This window comes from Alexandromys fortis, unplaced genomic scaffold, assembly GCF_014885135.2.
Source record: "Alexandromys fortis isolate MF-2015 unplaced genomic scaffold, M_Fortis_MF-2015_v1.1 scaffold_106, whole genome shotgun sequence".
In the NCBI taxonomy this organism is placed as follows: Eukaryota; Metazoa; Chordata; class Mammalia; order Rodentia; family Cricetidae; genus Alexandromys; species Alexandromys fortis.
The window spans coordinates 2,082,433-2,103,757 of NW_026067980.1; the positions used below are offsets into that span (position 1 = coordinate 2,082,433).

The 21,325-nt window shown below is 42.6% G+C and overlaps 1 protein-coding gene across 9 annotated transcripts in view; it reads right to left on the minus strand.

Moving 5' to 3' along the window:
* Positions 1 to 3,934: 3,934 nt before the first annotated feature.
* The window catches only part of Nek4 (NIMA related kinase 4), a 52,381-nt gene continuing 34,990 nt past the window's right edge, over positions 3,935 to 21,325 (minus strand). For 7 of the 9 annotated variants that reach the window (XM_050158157.1, XM_050158154.1, XM_050158151.1 and 4 more), the window contains 8 exons: positions 20,428 to 20,577; positions 18,994 to 19,143; positions 17,623 to 17,689; positions 16,097 to 16,203; positions 14,322 to 14,410; positions 13,051 to 13,253; positions 9,917 to 10,050; positions 3,935 to 5,201 (listed from right to left, as the gene is read on the minus strand). In XM_050158157.1, the coding sequence (XP_050014114.1) occupies positions 5,109 to 5,201; positions 9,917 to 10,050; positions 13,051 to 13,253; positions 14,322 to 14,410; positions 16,097 to 16,203; positions 17,623 to 17,689; positions 18,994 to 19,143; positions 20,428 to 20,577 (993 nt within the window). In that variant the 3' untranslated portion in view covers positions 3,935 to 5,108. The other 2 variants (XM_050158152.1, XM_050158153.1) reach the window with 2 other exon arrangements.

The window sequence follows — 21,325 nt, forward strand, 5'->3', positions numbered from 1 at the left end:
TTCCTGAGATAAGCTCTTTCTACATAGCCTTTGCTGTCCTGTAATTATGTAGACCAGGCTGGCCCTTGAACTCAGCATTCCACCCGCCTTCCCCTCCTGAGTACTGGGTTTAAAGTCATGCCCCATCACTCCTAGATCAAATGGTTTCAATTAAAATTCATAGTGCAATTCTATGTCTGACAAATCTTTTGTTGGTTATTTTGCAAAATTTTAGTAAAAAGCCAAAATTAAATGTTATGTTTAGAAAATGTAAGCATCAGGCTGGACGGTGGTGGCGCACACCTTTAATCCCAGCACTTGGGAGGCAGAGGGAGGTGGATCTCTGAGTTCAAGGCCAGCCTGTCTACAAGAGCTAGTTCTAGGACAGGCTCTAAAGCTACAGAGAAACCCTGTTTTGAAAAACCAAAAGAAAAAAAAAAAAAAGAAAGAAAATGTAAGCATCATCTTGTTCTGTCATTGCAAGTTCCTAGGTTTTTTAAATTCTCACTTTTTTAAAAATTCTTTTTATTTCATGTGTGTGTGTGCGCGTGCACGCGCATTATCTCCTGACACTGTCTAGGTTCTGGAGATGGAACGCAGGTTGTCCGATGCTTTTACTAGCTGAGCTGTATCAACAGCCCCCTTTCCTCTTTTCCACTGTTTTTGTTTATATGTATTGTGTGGGGGCCCTCATGTCATGTAGAGATCAGAGGACAGATGTGGGAATCAGTTCTTTCCTTCTGTGTGGGTCTGGGGATTGAATTCAGGTTGGTAGGCTTACCAGCAAGAACCTTTTGCCTGCAGAGCCATTTCATAGCCCTCCCACCCCCCCAGGCCAGAGTTGTTTTTTTTTTTTTAATTTTTATTTAATTTTTAAATAATTCTTATTGATTGGAGAGGAGGAGGTCTCAAGCTCAGAGACTCTAGGAAGCCATCAGACTCTAACCAGATGCCTGGGAGGTGGCTACGGGCAGGACTGAGAGCCCAACCCTACCCAGAGTACCTCCATCCCATTGTGCCAGAGCTAGACCAATGGTGGCCAACCTAGCCAAAAGGCCAGGGAGGAAGCAAGCCTGAGTTGTGTCTGGGAGTGAGGGAAAGCGGCTTGGAGGGAGAGGGCTAATGGCCAGTAAGTCTCAATAGTTGTTGTATGAGCTGCGGGGCTGCATTCCACCACCCAGCTCCCGCCACCGGCTACCTCATGCCCCAAAGTAACGACACACAAATTGTATTCTTTTAAACACTGCTTGGCCCATTATATCTAGCCTCTTCTCAGCTAACTCTCGCACCTGGACTAGCCCATTTCTAATAATCTGTATAGCCCATGAGGTGGCTTACCAGGGAAGATCTTAACCTATGTCCATCCTGGGTCAGAGCTTCACCAATTGCGTCTGCCCGGGAGAGAGGAGCATGGCCTCTGTCTGAGGCGTCTGCCCCAGACAGGAGAGCTGTCGAGTCTGAGCTCACTTCCTCTTCCTCCCAGCATTCTGTTCTACCTACTCCACCCACCTAAGGGATGGCCTATCAAAATGGGCCAAGGCAGTTTGTTTATTACCAATGACCTTCCTCCATCAAATAGTGAGAAACGTAGCCATGCGAGTGTAGTGAAGCAGCCCTTGGGCACCTCTGAAACCACCATCGAAGCTGGATGTTCCTCCTGATATTTCCAAAGACTGAAAAGAAAAATGTGCTTAAAGGTCTCATATTAACAGATATAGAAGAATTACTAAAGACAATGTTGTATTTCCCAGGACTTCCCGTATTATGAGATTAACATCAGCAAAGACCCTAATTTAACAAACTCAAAAAAGATTAAAAGATTTTTCTTTCTTTTTTTTGGTTTATTGAGACTGGGTTTCTCTGTGTAGCTTTAGAGCCTGTCCTGGAACTCCCTCTGTAGACCAGGCTGGCCTTGAATTCACAGAGATCTGCCTTTCTCTGCCTGCCAAGAAAAGGCTTAGTTCACCATTGTCTGACCAGAAAAGATTCTTTTAAAGAAAACTTAAAAGCTACAAACTTCGAGGTTATAGGGGAATGTGTTACAGTTGTAGTGTTGCAGAGATATCCTGACTTATCCGGAAGCTGGGCTATACTTAGACCTGCAATAGGACAGCTCAGCCCTGGAGGAAAGGTCCTATCGGAAAGCCAGGCTACCTGAAGCTGGGGTATAGTGGGGGATGGTCTCCCACAGGATATAGAGCTCCCGCTCTTCTGGAGAGCTGTTACAGCTGAGTTCTGCTCTGTTCCCTTAAGGGAGCTAACACTCTGCTAAAAGGGGAAGCCCTAGCAGAAATGTAGCAATCTCCTGTTCTGGCAAAAAGTCGGCTCAGCCCTTCTTAAGGAGCGTTCTAGCACGGTTCTGTTCTGCTCTGCCTTGCTCAGGCCCCCTAGGGAACATCTCAGCAAGGTTTTTCAGCTCAGTCCCCCAACGGTGAATGAAGGTCATCACCCAAGACTCTTTTGAGAAATAGATTTATTTGGAAAAAAAGGAGGAGTCCAGGAGAGTGGATGCCTCTGCCAGGGAAGGATAAACCGTGACCTCTTAACTGAACCGGCAGAGCAGCTTATATAGGGCTTCTTAAGGGTGGAGTTTTCCCAGGGAGAAGATGGGTTGGTTAGTTTAGTTGGTCAGGGGCAGAGATGGCTCTGACTTTATGGCCAAACTGTGTTTCTTTTACTGGTCATTTTTAGCTCCAGGGCATAATTCTTTTACTGGCTCTGATTCTTGGGACAAAGTATGTTTCTTTGACACTAGTTTCAGAGTCAGGGCATGTTTCTTTGGTCCTGGTTCAGGGATAAAGATATTTCTTTCCCTGGCTCAGGTCTCAAATCCAGGGTGCGTTTCTTTCACTGGCTCTGGGTTCAGAGTTGGGTGCTCAGTGATTGGTTTCCTGCTCCAATTGTCCCTTTTGCCCTGCACAGGTAGAGTTAAAACTCAAGGGAGCTGGAGCGATGCTCAGCTAAGAGCACAGGCTGCTCTTCCAGAGGACCCGGGTTCAATTCCCAGCAGCTACATGGCAGCTCACAACTCTTAACTCCAATACCAGGGGATCCAACACTCTCAGACATACATGCAGGCAAAAGGCCAATGTACATAGGGGGAAAAAGTTACTTTATGGTCTTGAAATAAAAAAGATGAAAACAGGAAGATAGCTAGTCAAAGGCAGAAATGAGGTTAAATGGTGAAAAAGATAATCAGGAGTTAAAGACATGGTTTCAGCTAAGAGCATCAGATTCAATCCTTAGCACTTAATCCTTAATCCCAGTGTTTGAGAATCACACACTTTTAATCCCAGCACCAGGGAGGTGGAGACAGGAGTGATATGGCTGGGCAGAGAAAGGAATATAAAGGGGAAGAGACAGGATCTCACCCTTTCAGCGTGAAAATTTGGTTAGAAGTATAAGGGTCTCTCTGGTGGTTGGCTGCTTTGCTTTTCTGACCGTTAGGTTAAACCCCAATATCTGTGGGTTTTTATTATTCCTGCTACAGTGTAATTCTCAAAGCAAACAATCTTTTTCCCTTACAAACAAAACATTTGGAGCCAGTGGTGCACGCCTTTAAAACCAGCACTCAGAAGCAGGTGGATCTCTTGTGAGTTTGAGGCCAGCCTGGTCTACATAGCAAGTTCCAGGACAGCCAGAGCTACACAGTTGAGACCCTGTCTGAGGAAACAGACAAACAACATTTGGAGTAATTTTCAGTCCTTTAAATAAAATGGTGATAAGGCTGAAGAGATGGCTCAGCAGTTCAGAGAACCTGCTGCTCTTGTAGAAAACCTGGGTTCAGTTCCCAGCACCCACATCAAGTGGCTCACAATCATCTACCTGCAAAGCCAAGTCCAGGGGATCCAACATCCTCTTCTGGCCTCCTCAGGCAGCTGCACACACATATGTCACATATATGTACACGCACACACAGACACACACTCATAAAATTAATCTTAAACACTGAAAATTTACCAAAGACTTGTATTTTATTTATAAAAATCTTTCTACATGAACATTACTTACTAAGTAACTAACATAACATGTGATATACAATTATGACTTTTATTTTTGCGATGAGGGTCTCTAGTATGAGCTGGCTTTGAACTTAGTCATCCAGCCTAGCCTGAACTCATGACCCACCTCCCTATGTTTCTCAAATGCTAGGATTTAAGTGTGCACCAATGCATCCAGCTGTACAGTTATACATTTAAAATATAGAAACTCAGCCGGTGGTCGTGGCACATACCTTTAATCCCAGCACTCAGGACGCAGAGGCAGGAGGATCTCTGGGAGTTTGAGGCCAGCCTGGTCTACAAGAGCTAGTTTCAGGACAGGCTCCAAAGCCACAGAGAAACCTTGTCTCGAAAAACAAAACAAAAAACAAACAAAAATAAACCTAGAAACTCAACTGACACTTTATTATTATACATAAAGAAAAACATTGCCTGCATTCAATAGAATCTAAGGACCTGGGCTTTCCTTGGACACTGCTTAGCTGAAAAGGAATTCACATTTAAGAGATGTTTTGGCTGATAAAAAAAAGAAATGAGTCACAAATCTATACTTTAGATGGCACAAGCGTCCTAAGAGTCTAAAGACTGAACCTCACTAAGATAAATGAAAATATTATAAAAGTTCATTTATGTGCAAAAAAAGTTGTTCAAATGCAACATAGAACTTCATGTTCTTTACATCTATTCCCAGAATAGTATACTAAGTTGACATTAGAGAATAAACATCACTACTCTCTAAGGTTATAAACAATACCACATATTAAGAGATGTCAGTTGTTTTTTCTCATTGTAGAATAATATAATCCAATGTTTTCTGGCCCCATTTCAAGCTAGTTAATATCTTAAAAAATAAACTAGGTATAATGTTGGCTTAAGGCTCAGTAAATAGTAACAAACAAATATAACATTTTCTCCATAAAAATACAATGATATCCCGTTTGTTTTTTCCTCTGTGAACTTGTTTCACATGAGTCTACTCCATCTCATGTTTCATAGTAAGAAGCCCCAAAGAGACACTGAAGACAGTGAGTGAGTAGCCTCTGAATAACTGAAACGGCCTGTTGTTGTTGTTTAGATGAAAAACCTTTGAAAATAGTCTTTAGTTCTGGCAGCACATTAAAACAAATCTCAAAAATTCACATTTTCTTCAAAAAACTTCAACTGGCGAGCTTTCACACTGTAAACTGTATACTTGTCGCCCATGTGCTCCCGTAATCGTGCCTAGTTGAGAAACATAAGAAAATCAGTACATAACAGAAAAATAATTCCTGTCATCTTCAAACAAAAGTTTTCCCAAGCATCACACTGTAATAACAGGTCCATCTCAGAAGGAGGTACCTTAGCGGTCACCATTGTAGATGAGCCGGAGGGACATCTGCTTGTCACAGAACAGAACCGGTGGGAAGTTGTAGGCAGTCCATCATCAAAAAAGGGGCAGTCTTCAAGCCCCAGATTATTCGTTAGGTAAGCTAAACCAATAAGGTGGAGAATTTGGAATGGGGGCAAAAAATGGATGGGGATTTCTTGGTTTGGGGAACTTTAAAAAGCACTGTCTTGTGCCAATCAGCACACTGGCCACTTCTGCCGTTTCTGCTGAATTGTACATGAAAACTGCTTCATCTTCTTTCTCCTGAATTTGCTGTCTTACTTCCAACGATACCAGGAGAAAACCATATGGGAAATACTACTAGTTCTGTTTGCATAAAACTATTGTGTGTGTATGCGTGTGTATGGTCTGTGCACAGTTGTGTGAGTTCAGACATGCTGTGTACATGTGGAGGTCAGGGGCAGTTCTGTGGCCCTGGCCCTCTGCTTCCACTTCTATGTGACAACAGCTTTTTCCCCGCTGAACCATCTACATAAAATTTCACAACTTACAGTCCAGACCGGAATCCCATCTACTCAAGTCCCAGGCCTGCCTGAGTGAGTTGAAGCCAAGCTAAGTAACTTTGTGAGGTCCAAAATAGAAAAGAGTGAGGCTTACAAGTAACCCAACAAGGTATGGCATACAATATCTGTTGAAATGGACGCTTAAATTTAGAATAACACCTAGGATGCTGAATGGGTGTGATACATATTCTGATATAATTCACTGAAGATACAATGTCACTTTGATGGTATTCTGGTAAAAATACACGACTTGGAGGTGGAGGCAGGAGGATTAAGCATTCAAGGCCAGCCTACATAGTGAATCTGAAACCATTTTAGGCAACATGAGACCCTGCCATTAAAAAAAAGAAAAAAAAGATAACCTAGCTAAGAACACAAGTCAATCACAGCAGCATTGGGAGGCCACTTTATGTTACAAAGATGTCTCATTAAAAACCAGAATCTGAAACTATTCATGAGAAAATAGAGAGGCACGGTGGCTGGGATATTTGCCTCACATACAGAAGCACTGGGCTTGGTCTCCAGCACTGCACATGCTGGGTTTGGCAGCAGATGCCTATAATCGCAGCACTTGGCGTGGGGAAGCCAGGGTATCAGAAGTTCAAAGTCATCTCCAGCTACAGAGCAAATCTGAGGTCAGCCTAGGCTACATGGGACCCTGTCTAAAACAGAAAAAGAGACAAGAAAACAGAAAAACAAAATCAAGTGTTATTTATTTATTTATTTATTTATTTATTTATTTATTTATTTATTTTTGAGGCAGGGTTTCTCTGTGTGGCCCTGGCTGACTGAGAACTTGCTCTGTAGACCAGGCTGGCCTTGAACTCAGAGATATGGCCTCTGCCTCCTGAGTGCTGGGACTAAAGGCGTGCGCCACCACTACCTGGTTTCAAGTGCTATTTTATCGAACACGTGGTCAACTGAAAAATGACAATGTGGGGGCTGGAGAATAAGCATAGAATGAATGATGGAATATTTATTCAAGGGTTGGTTAGGTGACTCAGTGGGTAAAGACACTTGCCACTGAAGCCTGATGATTCTTTATATTGCATTCAATCCCCACAAACCACAGAGTGCAAGGAGAGCCAACTCTCGAGAATTGTCCTTTACTCTCCATGTTTGCCATGGTATGTGTGCATGTATGTATGCACATGCATGCATATGTATTCTCACATGCACACACATTAAATTAATGTAATTTTTATAAAGATAGGGGCTGGAGAGGTGACTCCGCAGTTAGGAGCACTCGTCCCTGCAAAGAACCTGTGTTCAGTTTTAGGCACCACATGGTAGCTCACGACTGTCCCTAAATAAATCCAGCCCCGGACCTTGATGGGCACTAGGCATGAACATGACCCACAGACAAACATGCAAACAGAACATTCATATACATAAAAATGAAATCTAAATTTTTTTTTTAACATAGGGTTTCTTTGTGTAGCCCCGGCTGTCCTGGAACTAGCTCTGTAAACCAGGCTGGCCTTGAACTCACACACAGATCTGTTTGCCTTGGACTCCTGAGTGCAAAGATTAAAGGTTGTGCCTCTACTGCCTGGCTCTCAATTTTTTTAAAGAACAAACAAAAAAATTTAAAGGATTTATTTTAAAAAATTCATCCAAGAATATTTAATAAGGGCTGGAAATTGGTTCAGTAGCTAAGAGCTGCTTTTCCAGAGGACCTGGGTTTAATTCCCAGTCAACACACAACCATTTGTAATTCCAGTTCCAGGGGATCCAATGTCCTCTTCCAGTCTCCAAGGGCAGCAGGCCTATCTACATACATGCATGTGAAACAGCCATACATATAAAACAGTCACAGCTCAATAAAAATAGCTTTAAAAAGAACATCTAACAAAATTTGGTAGGAACAATGAGTCTTAGTATGTGAATCAGTCAATAGCCATCAAACCTTACATAGGCCTCCTTGCTGCCAGGTGAAAGGTGATCTTTCTGAGAGAAGCAGGACATCACCATGTCTGTCATCCTACTGCGAAACTGAAGCTAAAATTCAGGAGAGTTCAGCCGAGAAGCAAGAGCTCCTCCCTGCCTAGCAGAGCCTGTTGGACAGGGATTCAACCGTGGGTTCAGCCACACTAAAAAAAAAATGGGGCTTCAATCACCTTGTCCCAGACACATGGCACAGCATCCCAAGAAAACCAGAGACGACTACCTCAGTCCTCTTCTCCTCCAGCCAAATACCCCGACCACCCCTGCCCACTTGTCCTGTCTCTCAGACAGATCTCTCTATCTCCCGGCTGGTTTGAAACACTGGGAATTGAGTGCCCTCCTCTTCTGCCACAGCCTTCTGAGAACTTGACACTACAATCATGTGCTACTAAAAGTTTACAAAGCTTTTAAACAGATTAAGCAAGAGAGAAGATTCAGAATATGAAAATTAGAAATTAAAATGGAACCATTACTTTTAATTCTATACAAATAAAATATTGTAACAACTATAAATGATTATATGGCAACCAACTGCATAAACTAGTTGAAACTGAGAAAGTCCTAGAAATAAACAACCTATCAAACTGACTCACAAAGAAACAGAAAATCTGTATAGGCTCGTAGTATAAGAATTGAATCAAACATTGCCATATATTAGGAGAAACATTTACAAATCTTACATCTGATGAGAGACTTGTATCCAGAATATATAAAAATTGGACAATTTAAAGGTTAAAAGAAAAAAAATAATATTTATACCCTGGCAATGCTGAAGCATGCATGGGCAGCCTGTATATGGCGGTCCTGTTGAACTTGTCCATCCTGGGTTTCATGGTCTAAGTTGATGAGGATGACCTACAGGTCTCTTCCTCTAGAGGGCACCAGATCTCATTACAGATGGCTGTGAGCCACCATGTAGTTGCTGGGAATTGAACTCAGGACCTTTGGAAGAGCAGGCAGTGCTCTTAACTGCTGAGCCATTTCTCCATCCCCCTAAAGGTTTTTTAGTTTAGTTTTTTTTGTTTTGTTTTGTTTTTTTGTTTTTTGAGACCAGGTTTCTCTGTAGCTTTGGAGCCTGTCCTGGAACTTGCTCTTTTTTTTTTTTTTTCTGGAACTTGCTCTTATAGACCAGGTTGGTCCCAAACTCAAAGAGATCCACCTGCTTCTGCCTCCTGAGTGCTGGGATTAAAGGCATGTACCACCACTTCCTGGTTTCTCCAGCCCCCTAAAGGTTAATAGCCCAAGTTTGAAATAAACATTTCTCAAAAAAAAAAAAAAAAAAAAAAGCAAATTGTTAGGAGTATATGAAAATATACACAACATCATTATTCATTAGGGAAATATAAACCAAACATAATGAATACCATTTTATATCCAATGAATGGCTATAACTAAGCAGACAATAACAAGAATTGCCAAGGGTATGGATAAGCAGAGTCTTACCTTATATACAGCTAGTGAGAATATAAAATGGTGTAGTTACTTTAGGAAACATTCTGGAAATTGCCCTAACATTTCAATATAGCTATTGTATAATCAAACAATTTTACTCCTAAAGGAAATGCATAAATCCAAGAAGAGTGGAGCCTCACAAAAACTCGCCCATGAGTGTTCAGAGAAGTTAAAAACAATGGAAACCACACAAATATCCATCAACTGATGAATAAACAAAACTCCCAGGGTAATATGTTTGGCCATGAAAAAGACTGAAGTATTGGTACATGTTATAACATGGAGACTGAAGTACTGGTACATGGATAACTCTTCAAAATATTACGTGGAGAGAAGCAAAACACAAGGATCACTTGTATGAGATTCCACTATACAAATTGTCCAGAATAGGAAATATATGCAAATATCTGCAGAGAGAACCATTTGTTCTTTGCTTAGGGGTAGGTGGGGACTCAGCAGACAATGGGGGACATTACTAGTGGCCTAAGGTTTCTGTGGGGAACAGTGAAAATGTTCAAACACTACTTGTGATGACCGAACATGGAAAACTACTGAAATATACACTTCAAATAGGCAAGATGCACGGTACATAAACTACATTTAAAAGTCTATAACGCAAGCACCTTGACACAGCCTAAGCCCCTTACCTCTCTCTCCAATTCATCTTCCTCCTCCAAAAGGTCATACACCTGCTCTAGAAGCTGAATCCCCAGGCCCTGGATTACATCAGCTCTCAAGACTTCAACTATTCTTCTGATCTTCTCAGAACCTGGTATGACAGCTAAATGTACAGCAACAAAAACAGGGAACATAAATACACCACAGCAAGAACAATACAATCTCTAAAATACCACCACAGCAAGAACAATACAATCTCTAAAAATCCTGTTGCAATTATTTTCACATCAATAAGAATCTGGCTTAATGACTCCATTTATATACCTTTTTCTGAGCTGGGCATGGAGCACATGCCTTCAATCCCAGCTATCAGGAGGCAGAGGCAGGAAGATCATAGAGTTAAAGCTAGTCTGGACTACATAATAAATTCCAGGACAGCTGGAGCCATATAGAGAGACCATATTTCCAAAACAAAACAACAAAAACAACAACAAAAAAAACAAAAGAAATAACCCAAAGTATCAAAAAATAAATTATATACTTTTTTGTTTTATTATTTATTTATTTTTGGTTTTTCGAGACAGGGTTTCTCTGTAGCTTTGGAGCCTGTCCTGGAACTAGCTCTTGTAGACCAGGCTGGCCTTGAACTCACAGAGACCTACCTGCTGGGATTAAAGGCATGTGCGACCACTGCCCAGCTATTTTTAAAATTTGTTGGTTGACATACAATACTGTTTCATTATGACATCTGTATATATTACTACACTTTGATCATAATTACCTCCTAGAGCTCTGCAAGCCTCCCTTCTAGTCGCTGGCTGCCTTCCTCACTTCAGATAGTCTTGTATTCACTTCCTCACCATGTCTATTTTATTATCATGTTTGTTTGTTTTGTTTCTTCCAGATAGGGTTTCTTTGAGTAGCCCCGGCTGTCTGGAGCTCACTCTATAAACTAGGGCCTCAGATTTACAGTGATCCGCCTGCCTCCTGAGTGCTGGCATTAAAGGCATGCACCACCACCGCCCGGTTAGGTTATATCATGTTATTTATTTTTTTCTGTTTGAGTCAGAGTCTTAAGTCTGTCACCCAGGCAGGCTGCAAATTCTAAGTGATACTCCTGCCTTGGCCTGCTGAACACAGTAATCATAGGCATGAGCAACCTTGTTTAGCTTATTTATATACTTTAGTTCTGTAGAACTTTAAGCTGAGGCCTCTCAGCATTAGTGCTCCCCCTCCCCTGGGAACCAAGGACCTAACAACTACACATGCACGTACTGAAATGTTGGGAACTTTCCATCTCCCTGAGTCCTTGTGAGTATTCTCCAAATAGAACTCAATTATTGGTTCTTAGGTGTTGACTCAGTTCCTGGTATTTGACTCAGTCCCTGGGAAAGGGTCAAAGTAACCCTCAAACGCTTCATCTTACCTCATCTGATCTGGCAACTGCTCTCCAGCCAATTATTGGCAATAGCCCTTTGAATAAGCCAATCATAATAGTTAAAGAACAACCCCCAGACTCCCCTTGTTTCTGTGGCTTTTTGCTTTAAAAGTAGCCTGGACCAGCCATTCGAAGTTTTTCTGGCTTCTTGAATGCTGAAAGACCCTGTCGCAACAGAATTAATAAAATCCTCATGCTTTTACATCAACTGTGGTGTGAGAGATAGTCTCTTGGGGCAACTCTTCCTGGTAGCTGGACTTCAGGGTCCAAAAGTTTCTAAAAAAAACCTTATATTTATTTTATGTGTATGGGTGTTTGCCTGAATGTATGTCTCTGCACCATGTATGCAGTGCCCACAGAGACCAGGAGAGGGCCTTAGAACCCCTGGGACTGGAACCCCTATCAACTGCCAAGTGGTTGTTAGGAATTGAATCCAGGTCCCTTGGAAGAGCAGCCAGTGCTCTGAACTGCTGAGCTATCTCTCCAGCCCCTATATTTTAGTTTTTAAAAAAATTCATTTTTGAGCTGGACAGTGGTAGTGCACACCTTTAATTCCAGCACTCAAATGCAGAGGCAGGCGGATCTCTGTGAGTTTGAGGCCAGCCTGGTCTACAGAGCTAGTTCCAGACAGGCTCCAAAGCTAAAAAGAAACCCTGTCTCAAAGAAAAAAAATAGTTTTTGGGGTGCTAGGGATGAATGGAACCTAGAGCCTGGTACATGTTAGGTAAGGGCCTGCGACTGAGTTTCACATCTAGTGTTTTAATGACTAAAAATTAGTCATTAAGCTTCATGCTATCATTTCCAAAATCTAAAAAAACTAACTGAAAGAATGAACAATTAAGAATTCTATAACTTGAAGAAAATCCACTTAAAAGATCTAATATTTTCTGCAATGTTATAAGGCTTATTGTTTACAGTTACTTTTAAAAATCAGTTTTCAAGGGGCTGGAGAAATGGTTCAGAGGTTAAGAGCACTGGCTGCTCTTCCAGAGGTCCTGAGCTCAATTCCCAGCACCCACGTGGTAGCTCACAACCACCTGTAATGAGATCTGGTGCCCTCTTCTGACCTGTAGATATGCAAGCAGAATACTTGTATATAAAATAAATAAATCTTTAAAAAAAAAAAAGAGTACTTGTTGCTAGAGGACCTGAATTCAATCCTATTACCCACACCAGGTGTCTCACAACCATCTGTAACTCTAACTTCAGGGAATCGGAAGCCCTCTTCTTGGAATCCAGTGCCTCTGATCTCCATGGCACTGCACTGCACCACACATATCCACAAATTCCAGCACTTGAGAGGCTGGGGCCAGAAGATCAGGGTTCAAAGGTGTCCTCAGCCACAAGCAAGTTTAATGGCAACCTGAGCTACATGAGATATTGTCTCATAAAACCAAAATGTAAAGACATATATTTTCATGAAACTTTGAAATGTATCTACTGACTATATAGCTATCTAAACTAAAAACTAAAAACAAAATAAACTTACAGCATTAGCCTTGTTCTCCACTAACTGCATTTGCTAGCTGCTGTAAAAGAATAAACTACCTGGGTGGTGGTGGTGCACACATTTAATCCCAGCACTCAGGAGACAGAGGCAGGTGGATCTCTGTGAGTTCAAGGCCAGCCTGGTCTACAGAGTGAGTTCCAGGACAGCCAGGAGTGTTACACAGAAAAACCCTGTCTCGAAAACAAAACAAAGCAAAACAAAAATAAACTAGTCACCTGAAGGCAGCTCTTTGCAGTGAAGCTCCGCATCTTCTGCAACTTTGCCATGAAGTACCAGCGTGTCACGATACTTCCCATGAAGTCTGAATTCTGGCACTGGGTTTAGCACCGGGAGATCTTCACAGCTCTCTTTAGAATCCAGCTTAAGAGTCTGGGTCATCAGCTGTACCAAGTCACTCATTTCATTCGTATGACTTTTCCTTGGGGGGGGGGGGGGAGGCTCCTTAATATTTACTTGACTTCACGACAAAAGCTAGACAGATGTGAAATGACCCTTAGGGAGTTCAGCTTACAAATGCTCTTGTGCTGGCTGTCTCGCAGATTGACCCTTCTACAGCAACTAGAATCTTGTAAAAGACAAAAATCAGCTACAGGGCGACTGTTGAGATGGCTCAGTGGTTAAGAGCACTGGCTGTTCTTCTGGAGGTCCTGAGTTCAATTCCCAGCACCTAAATGGTGGCTCACAACCATCTATAATAGGACCTGACACCCTCTTCTGGCATACGGGTATACAGGCAGAGCATTCATACATAAAATATAAATAAATAAAATTTTAAAAACAAACAAAAAAATCAGCTACAGGAAGGCAACAGAGGGTGAATAAAATCAATAGGTGGCCTTGGAAAGGAGTCCAGGGTTAGTCTAAGGGCAGACCACAGGCATCTCGTGATACAGAAAGACCTTCAGGCTTTCTGACCTGCCGAAGCAAGGGTCAGGGTTCAACAGAGAAGAGGGAAGAGCAGAGAGAGAGGCAGAGGGGGGAGAGAAGGAGGGAGGGAAGGAAAGAGAGAGAGGGAGGGAGGGAGGGAAAAGGAAGGGACTCAGGCTGGAAGCTGAATATCAGTTTTGGGAGGGAGTGGGCATGGCTTGTCTCTTAAAGGGACAGGGCAGACCATTACAGCTAGGGTTGTTACACAGAAAACCCTGTCTCAAAAAAACAAAACAAAACAAAATTATTTGATGTGTGCAGGTGTCTTTCTTGCATATATGTGCACCACATGCAAGCAGTGCTCATAGAAACAAGAAGATGATGTTGGATCCCTTGGAACTGGAGTTACAGATGGTTGTGAGGTGTCTTGTGGGTGCTAGAAAGTGAACCCAGGTTCTCTGGAAGAAAAGCCAGCCTTCTTAACTACCAAGCCATCTCTCTAGCTCCTCTCAGATGTATTTTAAGCTCCAGCATGTGCCACTATTTGTAATGTTATGAGTACCACAGGTAGGAATACTTTTTAGACTCAGTTCAAATAGAACTAAGGCAGAAAACTTACCCCTCCCTGGAATCCCCATCTGATTTGTCAGTTGAGCTTGTAGAGGAACTTAACTCATCCTCAGACAGACCATGTGTCAGTCTCTTTTCCTGTTAGTAATTGGAAAGAACAATAAAACCAGAATGCAATACTCCAAATATTTAAGTGCAATAACTAGACACAATGTACCTTGCATGCAATTAATGAGGAGAAACTGATAGAAGACTTGAAGTCAATTTATTCAATGAACACCAGGCAGTGGTGGTGCACATCTTTAATCCCAGTCCTCAGGAGTCAGAGGCAAGTGAATCTAAATTCAAGTCAGCCTGGTCTACAGAGTGAGTTTCAGAACCACCTAGGCTACACAGTGAATATAAGATCAATCAGTGAGATTGTAAGACCCTGTCTTGAAATAAAAGTAGAAAAAATGGTCTAGGGAATATACCTTATTGGTACTATATTGGCCTACCACGTGTGAGGCCCCAGGTTCAATCCTCAATATCAAAGAGAGAGAGAGAGAGAGAGAGAGAGAGAGAGAGAGAGAGAGAGAGAGAGAGAGAGAGAGAGAGAGAAAACAAGATGACTCCCTAAGAAAGGATTCTAACTAAGCTTCCAACTGTTAGCAAGACTGCCTGGAAAATATATACTCCTGGGACCGCAGAGGTCGCTTAGCCATTAAGAGCACTGGAGCCATTCCCCAGCACCCAAATGGTGGCTCACCACCACCTGTAACTCAGGTTCTAGGGGATCTTCTGGCCTCCATGGGCACCAGGCATGCATGTAGTGAACAGACACACATGCAGGCAAAACACTTATACATATTTTAAAAATGTGTACCCTCAACAAGTTAAGCATAATCCTTTTAATTACTATTTGAGTTCCATTTTTGGTTGGTTTGCTTGTTTGAGGGGGGGTTTGGTTTTGTGTTGATTTTTTAAGACAGGGCTTCTCTGTGTAACCTTGGCTATCCTGGAACTCACACTTATAGACCAGGCTGGCCCTGAACTCATAGAGATCCACCTGCTTCTGCCTCCCAAGTGCTGAGATTAAAGGTGTATGGCACCCCCCACCCCAGCCATGAGTCCCTTCCTTAATCAAAAGTCAAAAAGATGGCTAGGCATGATGGCACACACCTTTCTTTAATCCCAGAAATAGGTACACAGGTGGCTGGAATAAGAATGGCCCCCACAGATTTGAATGCTTGATCTCTAGGGAGTGTCACTATTAGAGGTGCTATTGTTGGAGTAGGTGTAGCCTCGTTGAAGGAAGTGTGTCATTGGGTGTGGGCTTTGGGTGTGGGCCAGGCCCAGGGTTTTGCTTTCTTCCTGCTACCTGCGGATTCAGATGTGGAACTCTCAGCTCCTCCAGCACCAAGACCGCCTGTGTGCCACCATGCTCCCCACCATGACGACAACGGGTAAAGACTGAAACTGTAAGCAAGCCCTAACTAAATGCTTTTTGTTCTAAGAGCTGCCATAGTCATGGTGTCTCTTCCTAGCAACAGAACATTAAGACAGAGACTGAGACAGGAGAACTAAGAGTTCAATATCATCCTGAGCTACCCAGCAAGATTTTAATAGTGTATGCCTGCATTCTCAACACCTAGAACATGGAGACAGGAGGATCTGGAGGTCACCCTCAGCTACACAGTAAGTTCCAGGTCAGCCTTGGAACCTGAGATCATCTCCAAAAAGAAATAGCTTAGTCAGCAATGCCCCGAAGAAATGATGCTGACATCTTTGAAGTTTATGGCATTAAGGTTCCCAGGAACAGACCCTCAGGACTGTGGGTTGCACCTGAGGGATGCTGCAGTCAGAAGAGAATCGTCGGGCAGGGGTAGGCTGGTCGTCTTCTTGTGGTTTCACTGGCTCTGCTGCACTGTGAGTTCTCCGGACTGAAGGGCCTGAAAATATGAACACCCCAGTAGCTGTTTGTGGTGTACTGAGTACAGAGGATGCTATAGGAGGAGTCAGCCAGAGCAACCCAGACAGCATATTCTGGGGTCTGCCACTTCAGTCTAAATTTAGTTCTGTTTTTTTTTTTTTTTTTTTTTTTTTTTAACCAGCTTTGAAGCTTGGACAAGTTACTTAACCCTGTGGAAACATAGGGTAACACTACCTCCCCCTTTGGGGATGATTCCAGATATGAAACAAGATACTACCCTTTACACATTTACTGTAACGTTGGAGACAGGGTCACCTTTAATAAAGGAAAGCCGGTATCACAACTTTTAGATGATGGCAGTAAGAAGGACCCACAGAGGGGCTGGAGAGATGGCTCAGCAATTAAGAGCACTTGATGCTCTTGCAGGAGACTTGAGTTCTATTCCTAGCACACACATAGTGGCTCACAACCACACACAACTCCAGTTTCAGGTAAGCCAATGACTTCTGGCTTCTATGGGCACTAGGCATACATGTGGCTTACATGCAAGTAAAACATTCATATACATAAAATAAATCTAAAAATAGTTTTAAGAATAGAATTCTAGTCCCCGGACAGCTAGGACTGTTACACAGGGAAACCCTGTCTCGAAAAAAAAACCAAAAAAAAAAAAAAAGAATAGAATAGAATTATCCACAGAGTCGCAGCATGCACCTTTAATCTAGCACTCAGGAGGCAGTGGCAGATGGATCTCTGTTTTCAAGACCAGTCTAGTCTACATAGTAAGTTCCAGGCCAGCCAAGGCTTATATACCGAGATCCTGCCTCAAAAAATAAACAAAGAAACCAAAACCCCTACATTTCTTAGCCAGGTGTGGCTCTCTGACCATCAGGGTTTGGATGGGAAAAATAAGTTAAATATTCACCTGATTTCCAGCCTGAGATGTCATAGTTCAAAATCCTCTGGCTTTCTCTGTCTTTTTAAAATTTATTTACTTGTTTAAGATTTTGAGATCTTAAATTTCTACGCTATGTGTATGAGTGTCCTGCCCACATGCGTATGTGCACTACATGTGTGCTTGGTGCACATGGAGGTCGGAAGAGGGTGAGTGTTGGACCCCCTGGAACTGGAGTCAAAGGCGGTTTCTAGCTCCCACCTAGGTTCTGGGATCTGAACCTGAGTCTTGTGCAAGAACATCACGTCCTCTTAACTTGAGCGTCTCTCCACTCCCTGCTCTCCTTCCAGTCCTCTTTCTCAGACACATGGTCAAGAGTCAGTACTCTACAATATTTTATAAGGTTTATCTAAGAAATTTTAAGAACTCTACAAAATCACTCCCAGATGGTCATTGCTGCTTTCAAGTTTGTACACATAACAACCAGAGCCAATTCTTCTGGGCAGCCATCAACAACCAACCAGGTAAAGACTTCAGCTTCACCTGAGGGGAGCACATCTTCCCGTGACTGCTTTAGACGCCGCCTCTCTCTGGCTGATAGTGGTCGATCCTGTGAAAGAAAGTCATGGAGTTATTTCTGCTTCTACTCAGTTTTCCATCACCAGTGCAGGACACATCATGCAACTGTGCCAAAGGCCTCCCACGGGTCTCTCAAGGAGCAGAAAGCACTTGGTGTGTGGAGGTTTAGTCCACACAAGAGTAACCCTAGAAAAGAATGATCACAGCCCTGGCTTCGGAAAGACGCTCATTTGTGGACAGGTAAGAAATACTTTTGTTAAGATCTCCTGAGAAAATTGGGAGCATGGGGGTGGAGGGAGAAGGGAGGGCAGAAGGTGGGGAGAACTTGAGGAAATGGGATGGTCAAGATGGGGAAGGACAGAGACAGAGAGCAAGGAAAGAGATATCTTGACTGAGGGAGCCATTATGGGGCTAGCAAGAAACCTGGCACTAGAGAAATTCCCAGGACTCCACAAGGATGACCCCAGCTAAGACCCTAAGCAATAGTGGAGAGGGTGCTTGAACTGGCCTTGCCCCGTAGTCAGATTGATGACTATCTTAAATATCACCATAGAACCTTCATCCAGAAACTGATGGAAACAGAGGCAGAGACCTGCAGCAGAGCACTGGGATGAGCTCCCAAAGTCCAGTTGAAGAGTGGGAGGAGTGAGAATATGAGCAAAGAGGTCAAGACCATGATGGGGACACTCACTAAGACAGCTGACCTGAGCTAATGGGAGCTCACCAACTCTGGTCAGACATGGAAAGAACCAGCATAGGACCAAACTAGGCCCTGGGAATGTGGGTGACAGTTATATGGGGGCAGACTGTGGGGCCACTGACAATGGGACCAGGATTTATCCCTACTGCCTGTACTGTCTTTTTGGAACCCATTCTCTTTGGAGGGATATCTTGCTCAGCCTAGATATAGTAGGGAGGACCTTGATCCTTCCTCAAAGCAATGTGCCTTACCCTCTCTGAGGAGTGGATGGGGGATGGAGTGGGGGAGGTGAAGGGAATGGGTGGAGGGGAGGGAGTGGGAACTGGGATTGGTATGTAAAATGAAAAAAGATAGTTTTTTTAAAATAAAATAAAAATAGAAAAAGAAGAAATGCTTTCACACTTCTCATATTCAGAATCTACTTAGTCTCCTTACATGACTGCAAGTGGCTGTCTTAGGGAGTGCAGACCATACCCATGGCAATCAAACCAATGCTATAAAAGCACAAACTTGTGCCTTCTAGAACTGGTAAAGTAGGGCTAATATGTTTAATATGAAACTCCACAATATACATATATTGTATCATCCAAAGCTTCATAAGAACTATTTTTAAACAAGCACACATTCGTACAAACCTTGGACGGCGACGATGAACTGACCCTTGAACTGTCTACAGAGCTGGCCACAGGCTGACTTTGGTTTCCATGCTTTAGTTGTGCTGATACGATATCCACTTTTCCAACAGGAGGGGGAGAAGGCAAAAGCCAAGGGGGTGATTCCTGGAACTTAAGTAACAGAAAGAGAGGGAAGTTATCAGTTTCATACAGAGCCATCCCTAAACTTCCAATTGGTAAGAGCCTGAGGTAAGAAAATCAGTTTTGAGACCTGCGTGTGCTACAGAGCTCTGCCAAAAGTGAATGACTACCTGAGAAGCTTAGGCAAAAAATATCTGAATGTATATGGGTGTGTGTGTGTACATATATATATACACACATACATACATACATGTGTATATCCATATATATTTTAAGATAGTCAGGACCGCGACTGGTGCATCTACCCACGGTGGGGCTGATCTATTGGGAGCTCACCAAGGCCAGCTGGAGTGGGACTGAAAGAGCATGTGATCAAACCAAACTCTGAATGTGGCTGACAATGAGGGAGGACTGAGAAGCCAATGATAATGGCACTGTGTTTTGATTCTACTGCATGTACTGGCTTTTTGGGAGCCTAGTCTGTTTGGATGCTCACCTTCCTAGACCTGGATGGAGGTGGGAGGACCTTGGACTTCCCACAGGGCAGGGCACCCTGACTTCTCTTAGGACTGGAGGGGGAGGGGAAGAGAAGTGGGGGGATGGGAGGAGACAGAAATGTTTAATAATAATAATACCCCCTTAGTCTATCCAAAAATGGCTAGAAGGAGTTGGTATAAGTCCACTGGGGTGAGGGAACCTAAATTAAACAAGTACAACATACAAAAAAAAAAAGATATGGCTTCCTTATTTAAGACTTACTTATTTTATGTATATGGTGTTCTATCTGCATATACACCTGCAGGCCAGAAGAGGGCATCACATCACATTATAGATGGTTGTGAGCCCCCATGTGTTTGCTGGGAATTGAATTTAGGACCTCTAGAAGAACTGCCAATGTTCTTAACCACTGAACCATCTTCCCAGCACTGAATGGAAGATATTTTAATAAAGGCAGTGTCAAGGGCTAGGAATCCAGCTTAGTGGTAGAGTGTTTATATAGTATACACAAGTCCCTGGGTTCATTTTCCAGCACTGCCTAGGGAAAAAAAGTTACACACACACACACACACACACATTCATGAAAAAATATTAAAAGAAAATACATGTTCAGCAACATAACACAAAGGTTTAGACAGCCTGTTCCTTTAGCTTTCAAAATGACCCACTTAAGCATCTTATCCTTGCCCAGTTTCTTGCTCCATTCTTGGCATTTCTTCTGCACTTTTGGCAATGGTTAATCATTCTAAACAAAAGTCAAGCTTCTAGAGCCATGTCCCAAGCAGCACAATGACTCATTGCAAAGAGATTGCTTACCTGGCTCTTTGCCTGATCATGGTCAGTCTGATCTCTTTTTTTCTGCCTTCGCTGTCGAGATATGGAAGGTTCAGACACAGAGCTGTGTGGCTGGAATCTTGGGGGGATGCTGTCCTGTTTTTCTATCATACATCCACCAGTAACTTGATCCTTAAAAGAAATAAAAAAGTAAAGAAACATATACAAAAGAATTGTAAAGAGTAACAGAAAATCTTTAGATCTTCAAATGCCAAAATCTCCACACTTACTTCTGAAATTGCAAAATGAAAGGCTAGAGAGATAGATAAGCAGTTAAGAGCACTGGATGCTATTCCAGAGGACCTGCATTCAAATCCCAGCACCTACATGGCAGCTCACAACTGTCTGCAACTCCAGGTCCAAGGGACCTAACACCTTCCTCTGGCTTCCATGGGCACTGGTCACATACCTGTGCACAGGCATTTATGAAGGCAAAACACCTATATATCACATAAATTAAAAAATAATAATTATAAAATGGAAGTGAGAAGGAAGCTTTCTCTTTCTCAAAATGAATGCTTATGTTTACAGGAAATGATGGCCTTAACCATGTTCTAGTGTTTACTCTCTGGCCTCAAACAAGGGCAACTCTTTTAAATAAAATGCTTAGAAATAAATTTAAGAAGAAAGTGTAAGACTGCAGTTTGGGGTGTAGTTCAATGGCAGAGGACTTGCCTAGCAGCCTCATATCCTAGGTACAGTCAACAACACTAAGGAAAAATTAAATAGAAGTTATAAGATGCCTACAGAACGGGATACTGTCAAATCTTGTGTCTCATAAGATGTGGTCCTAGAATAAAGAATTCTTTCAATTCAATAACAAAAAGAGAAATAAACCAATTAAAAATTGGCAACGAGGGGCTAGAGAAATGGCTTTGTG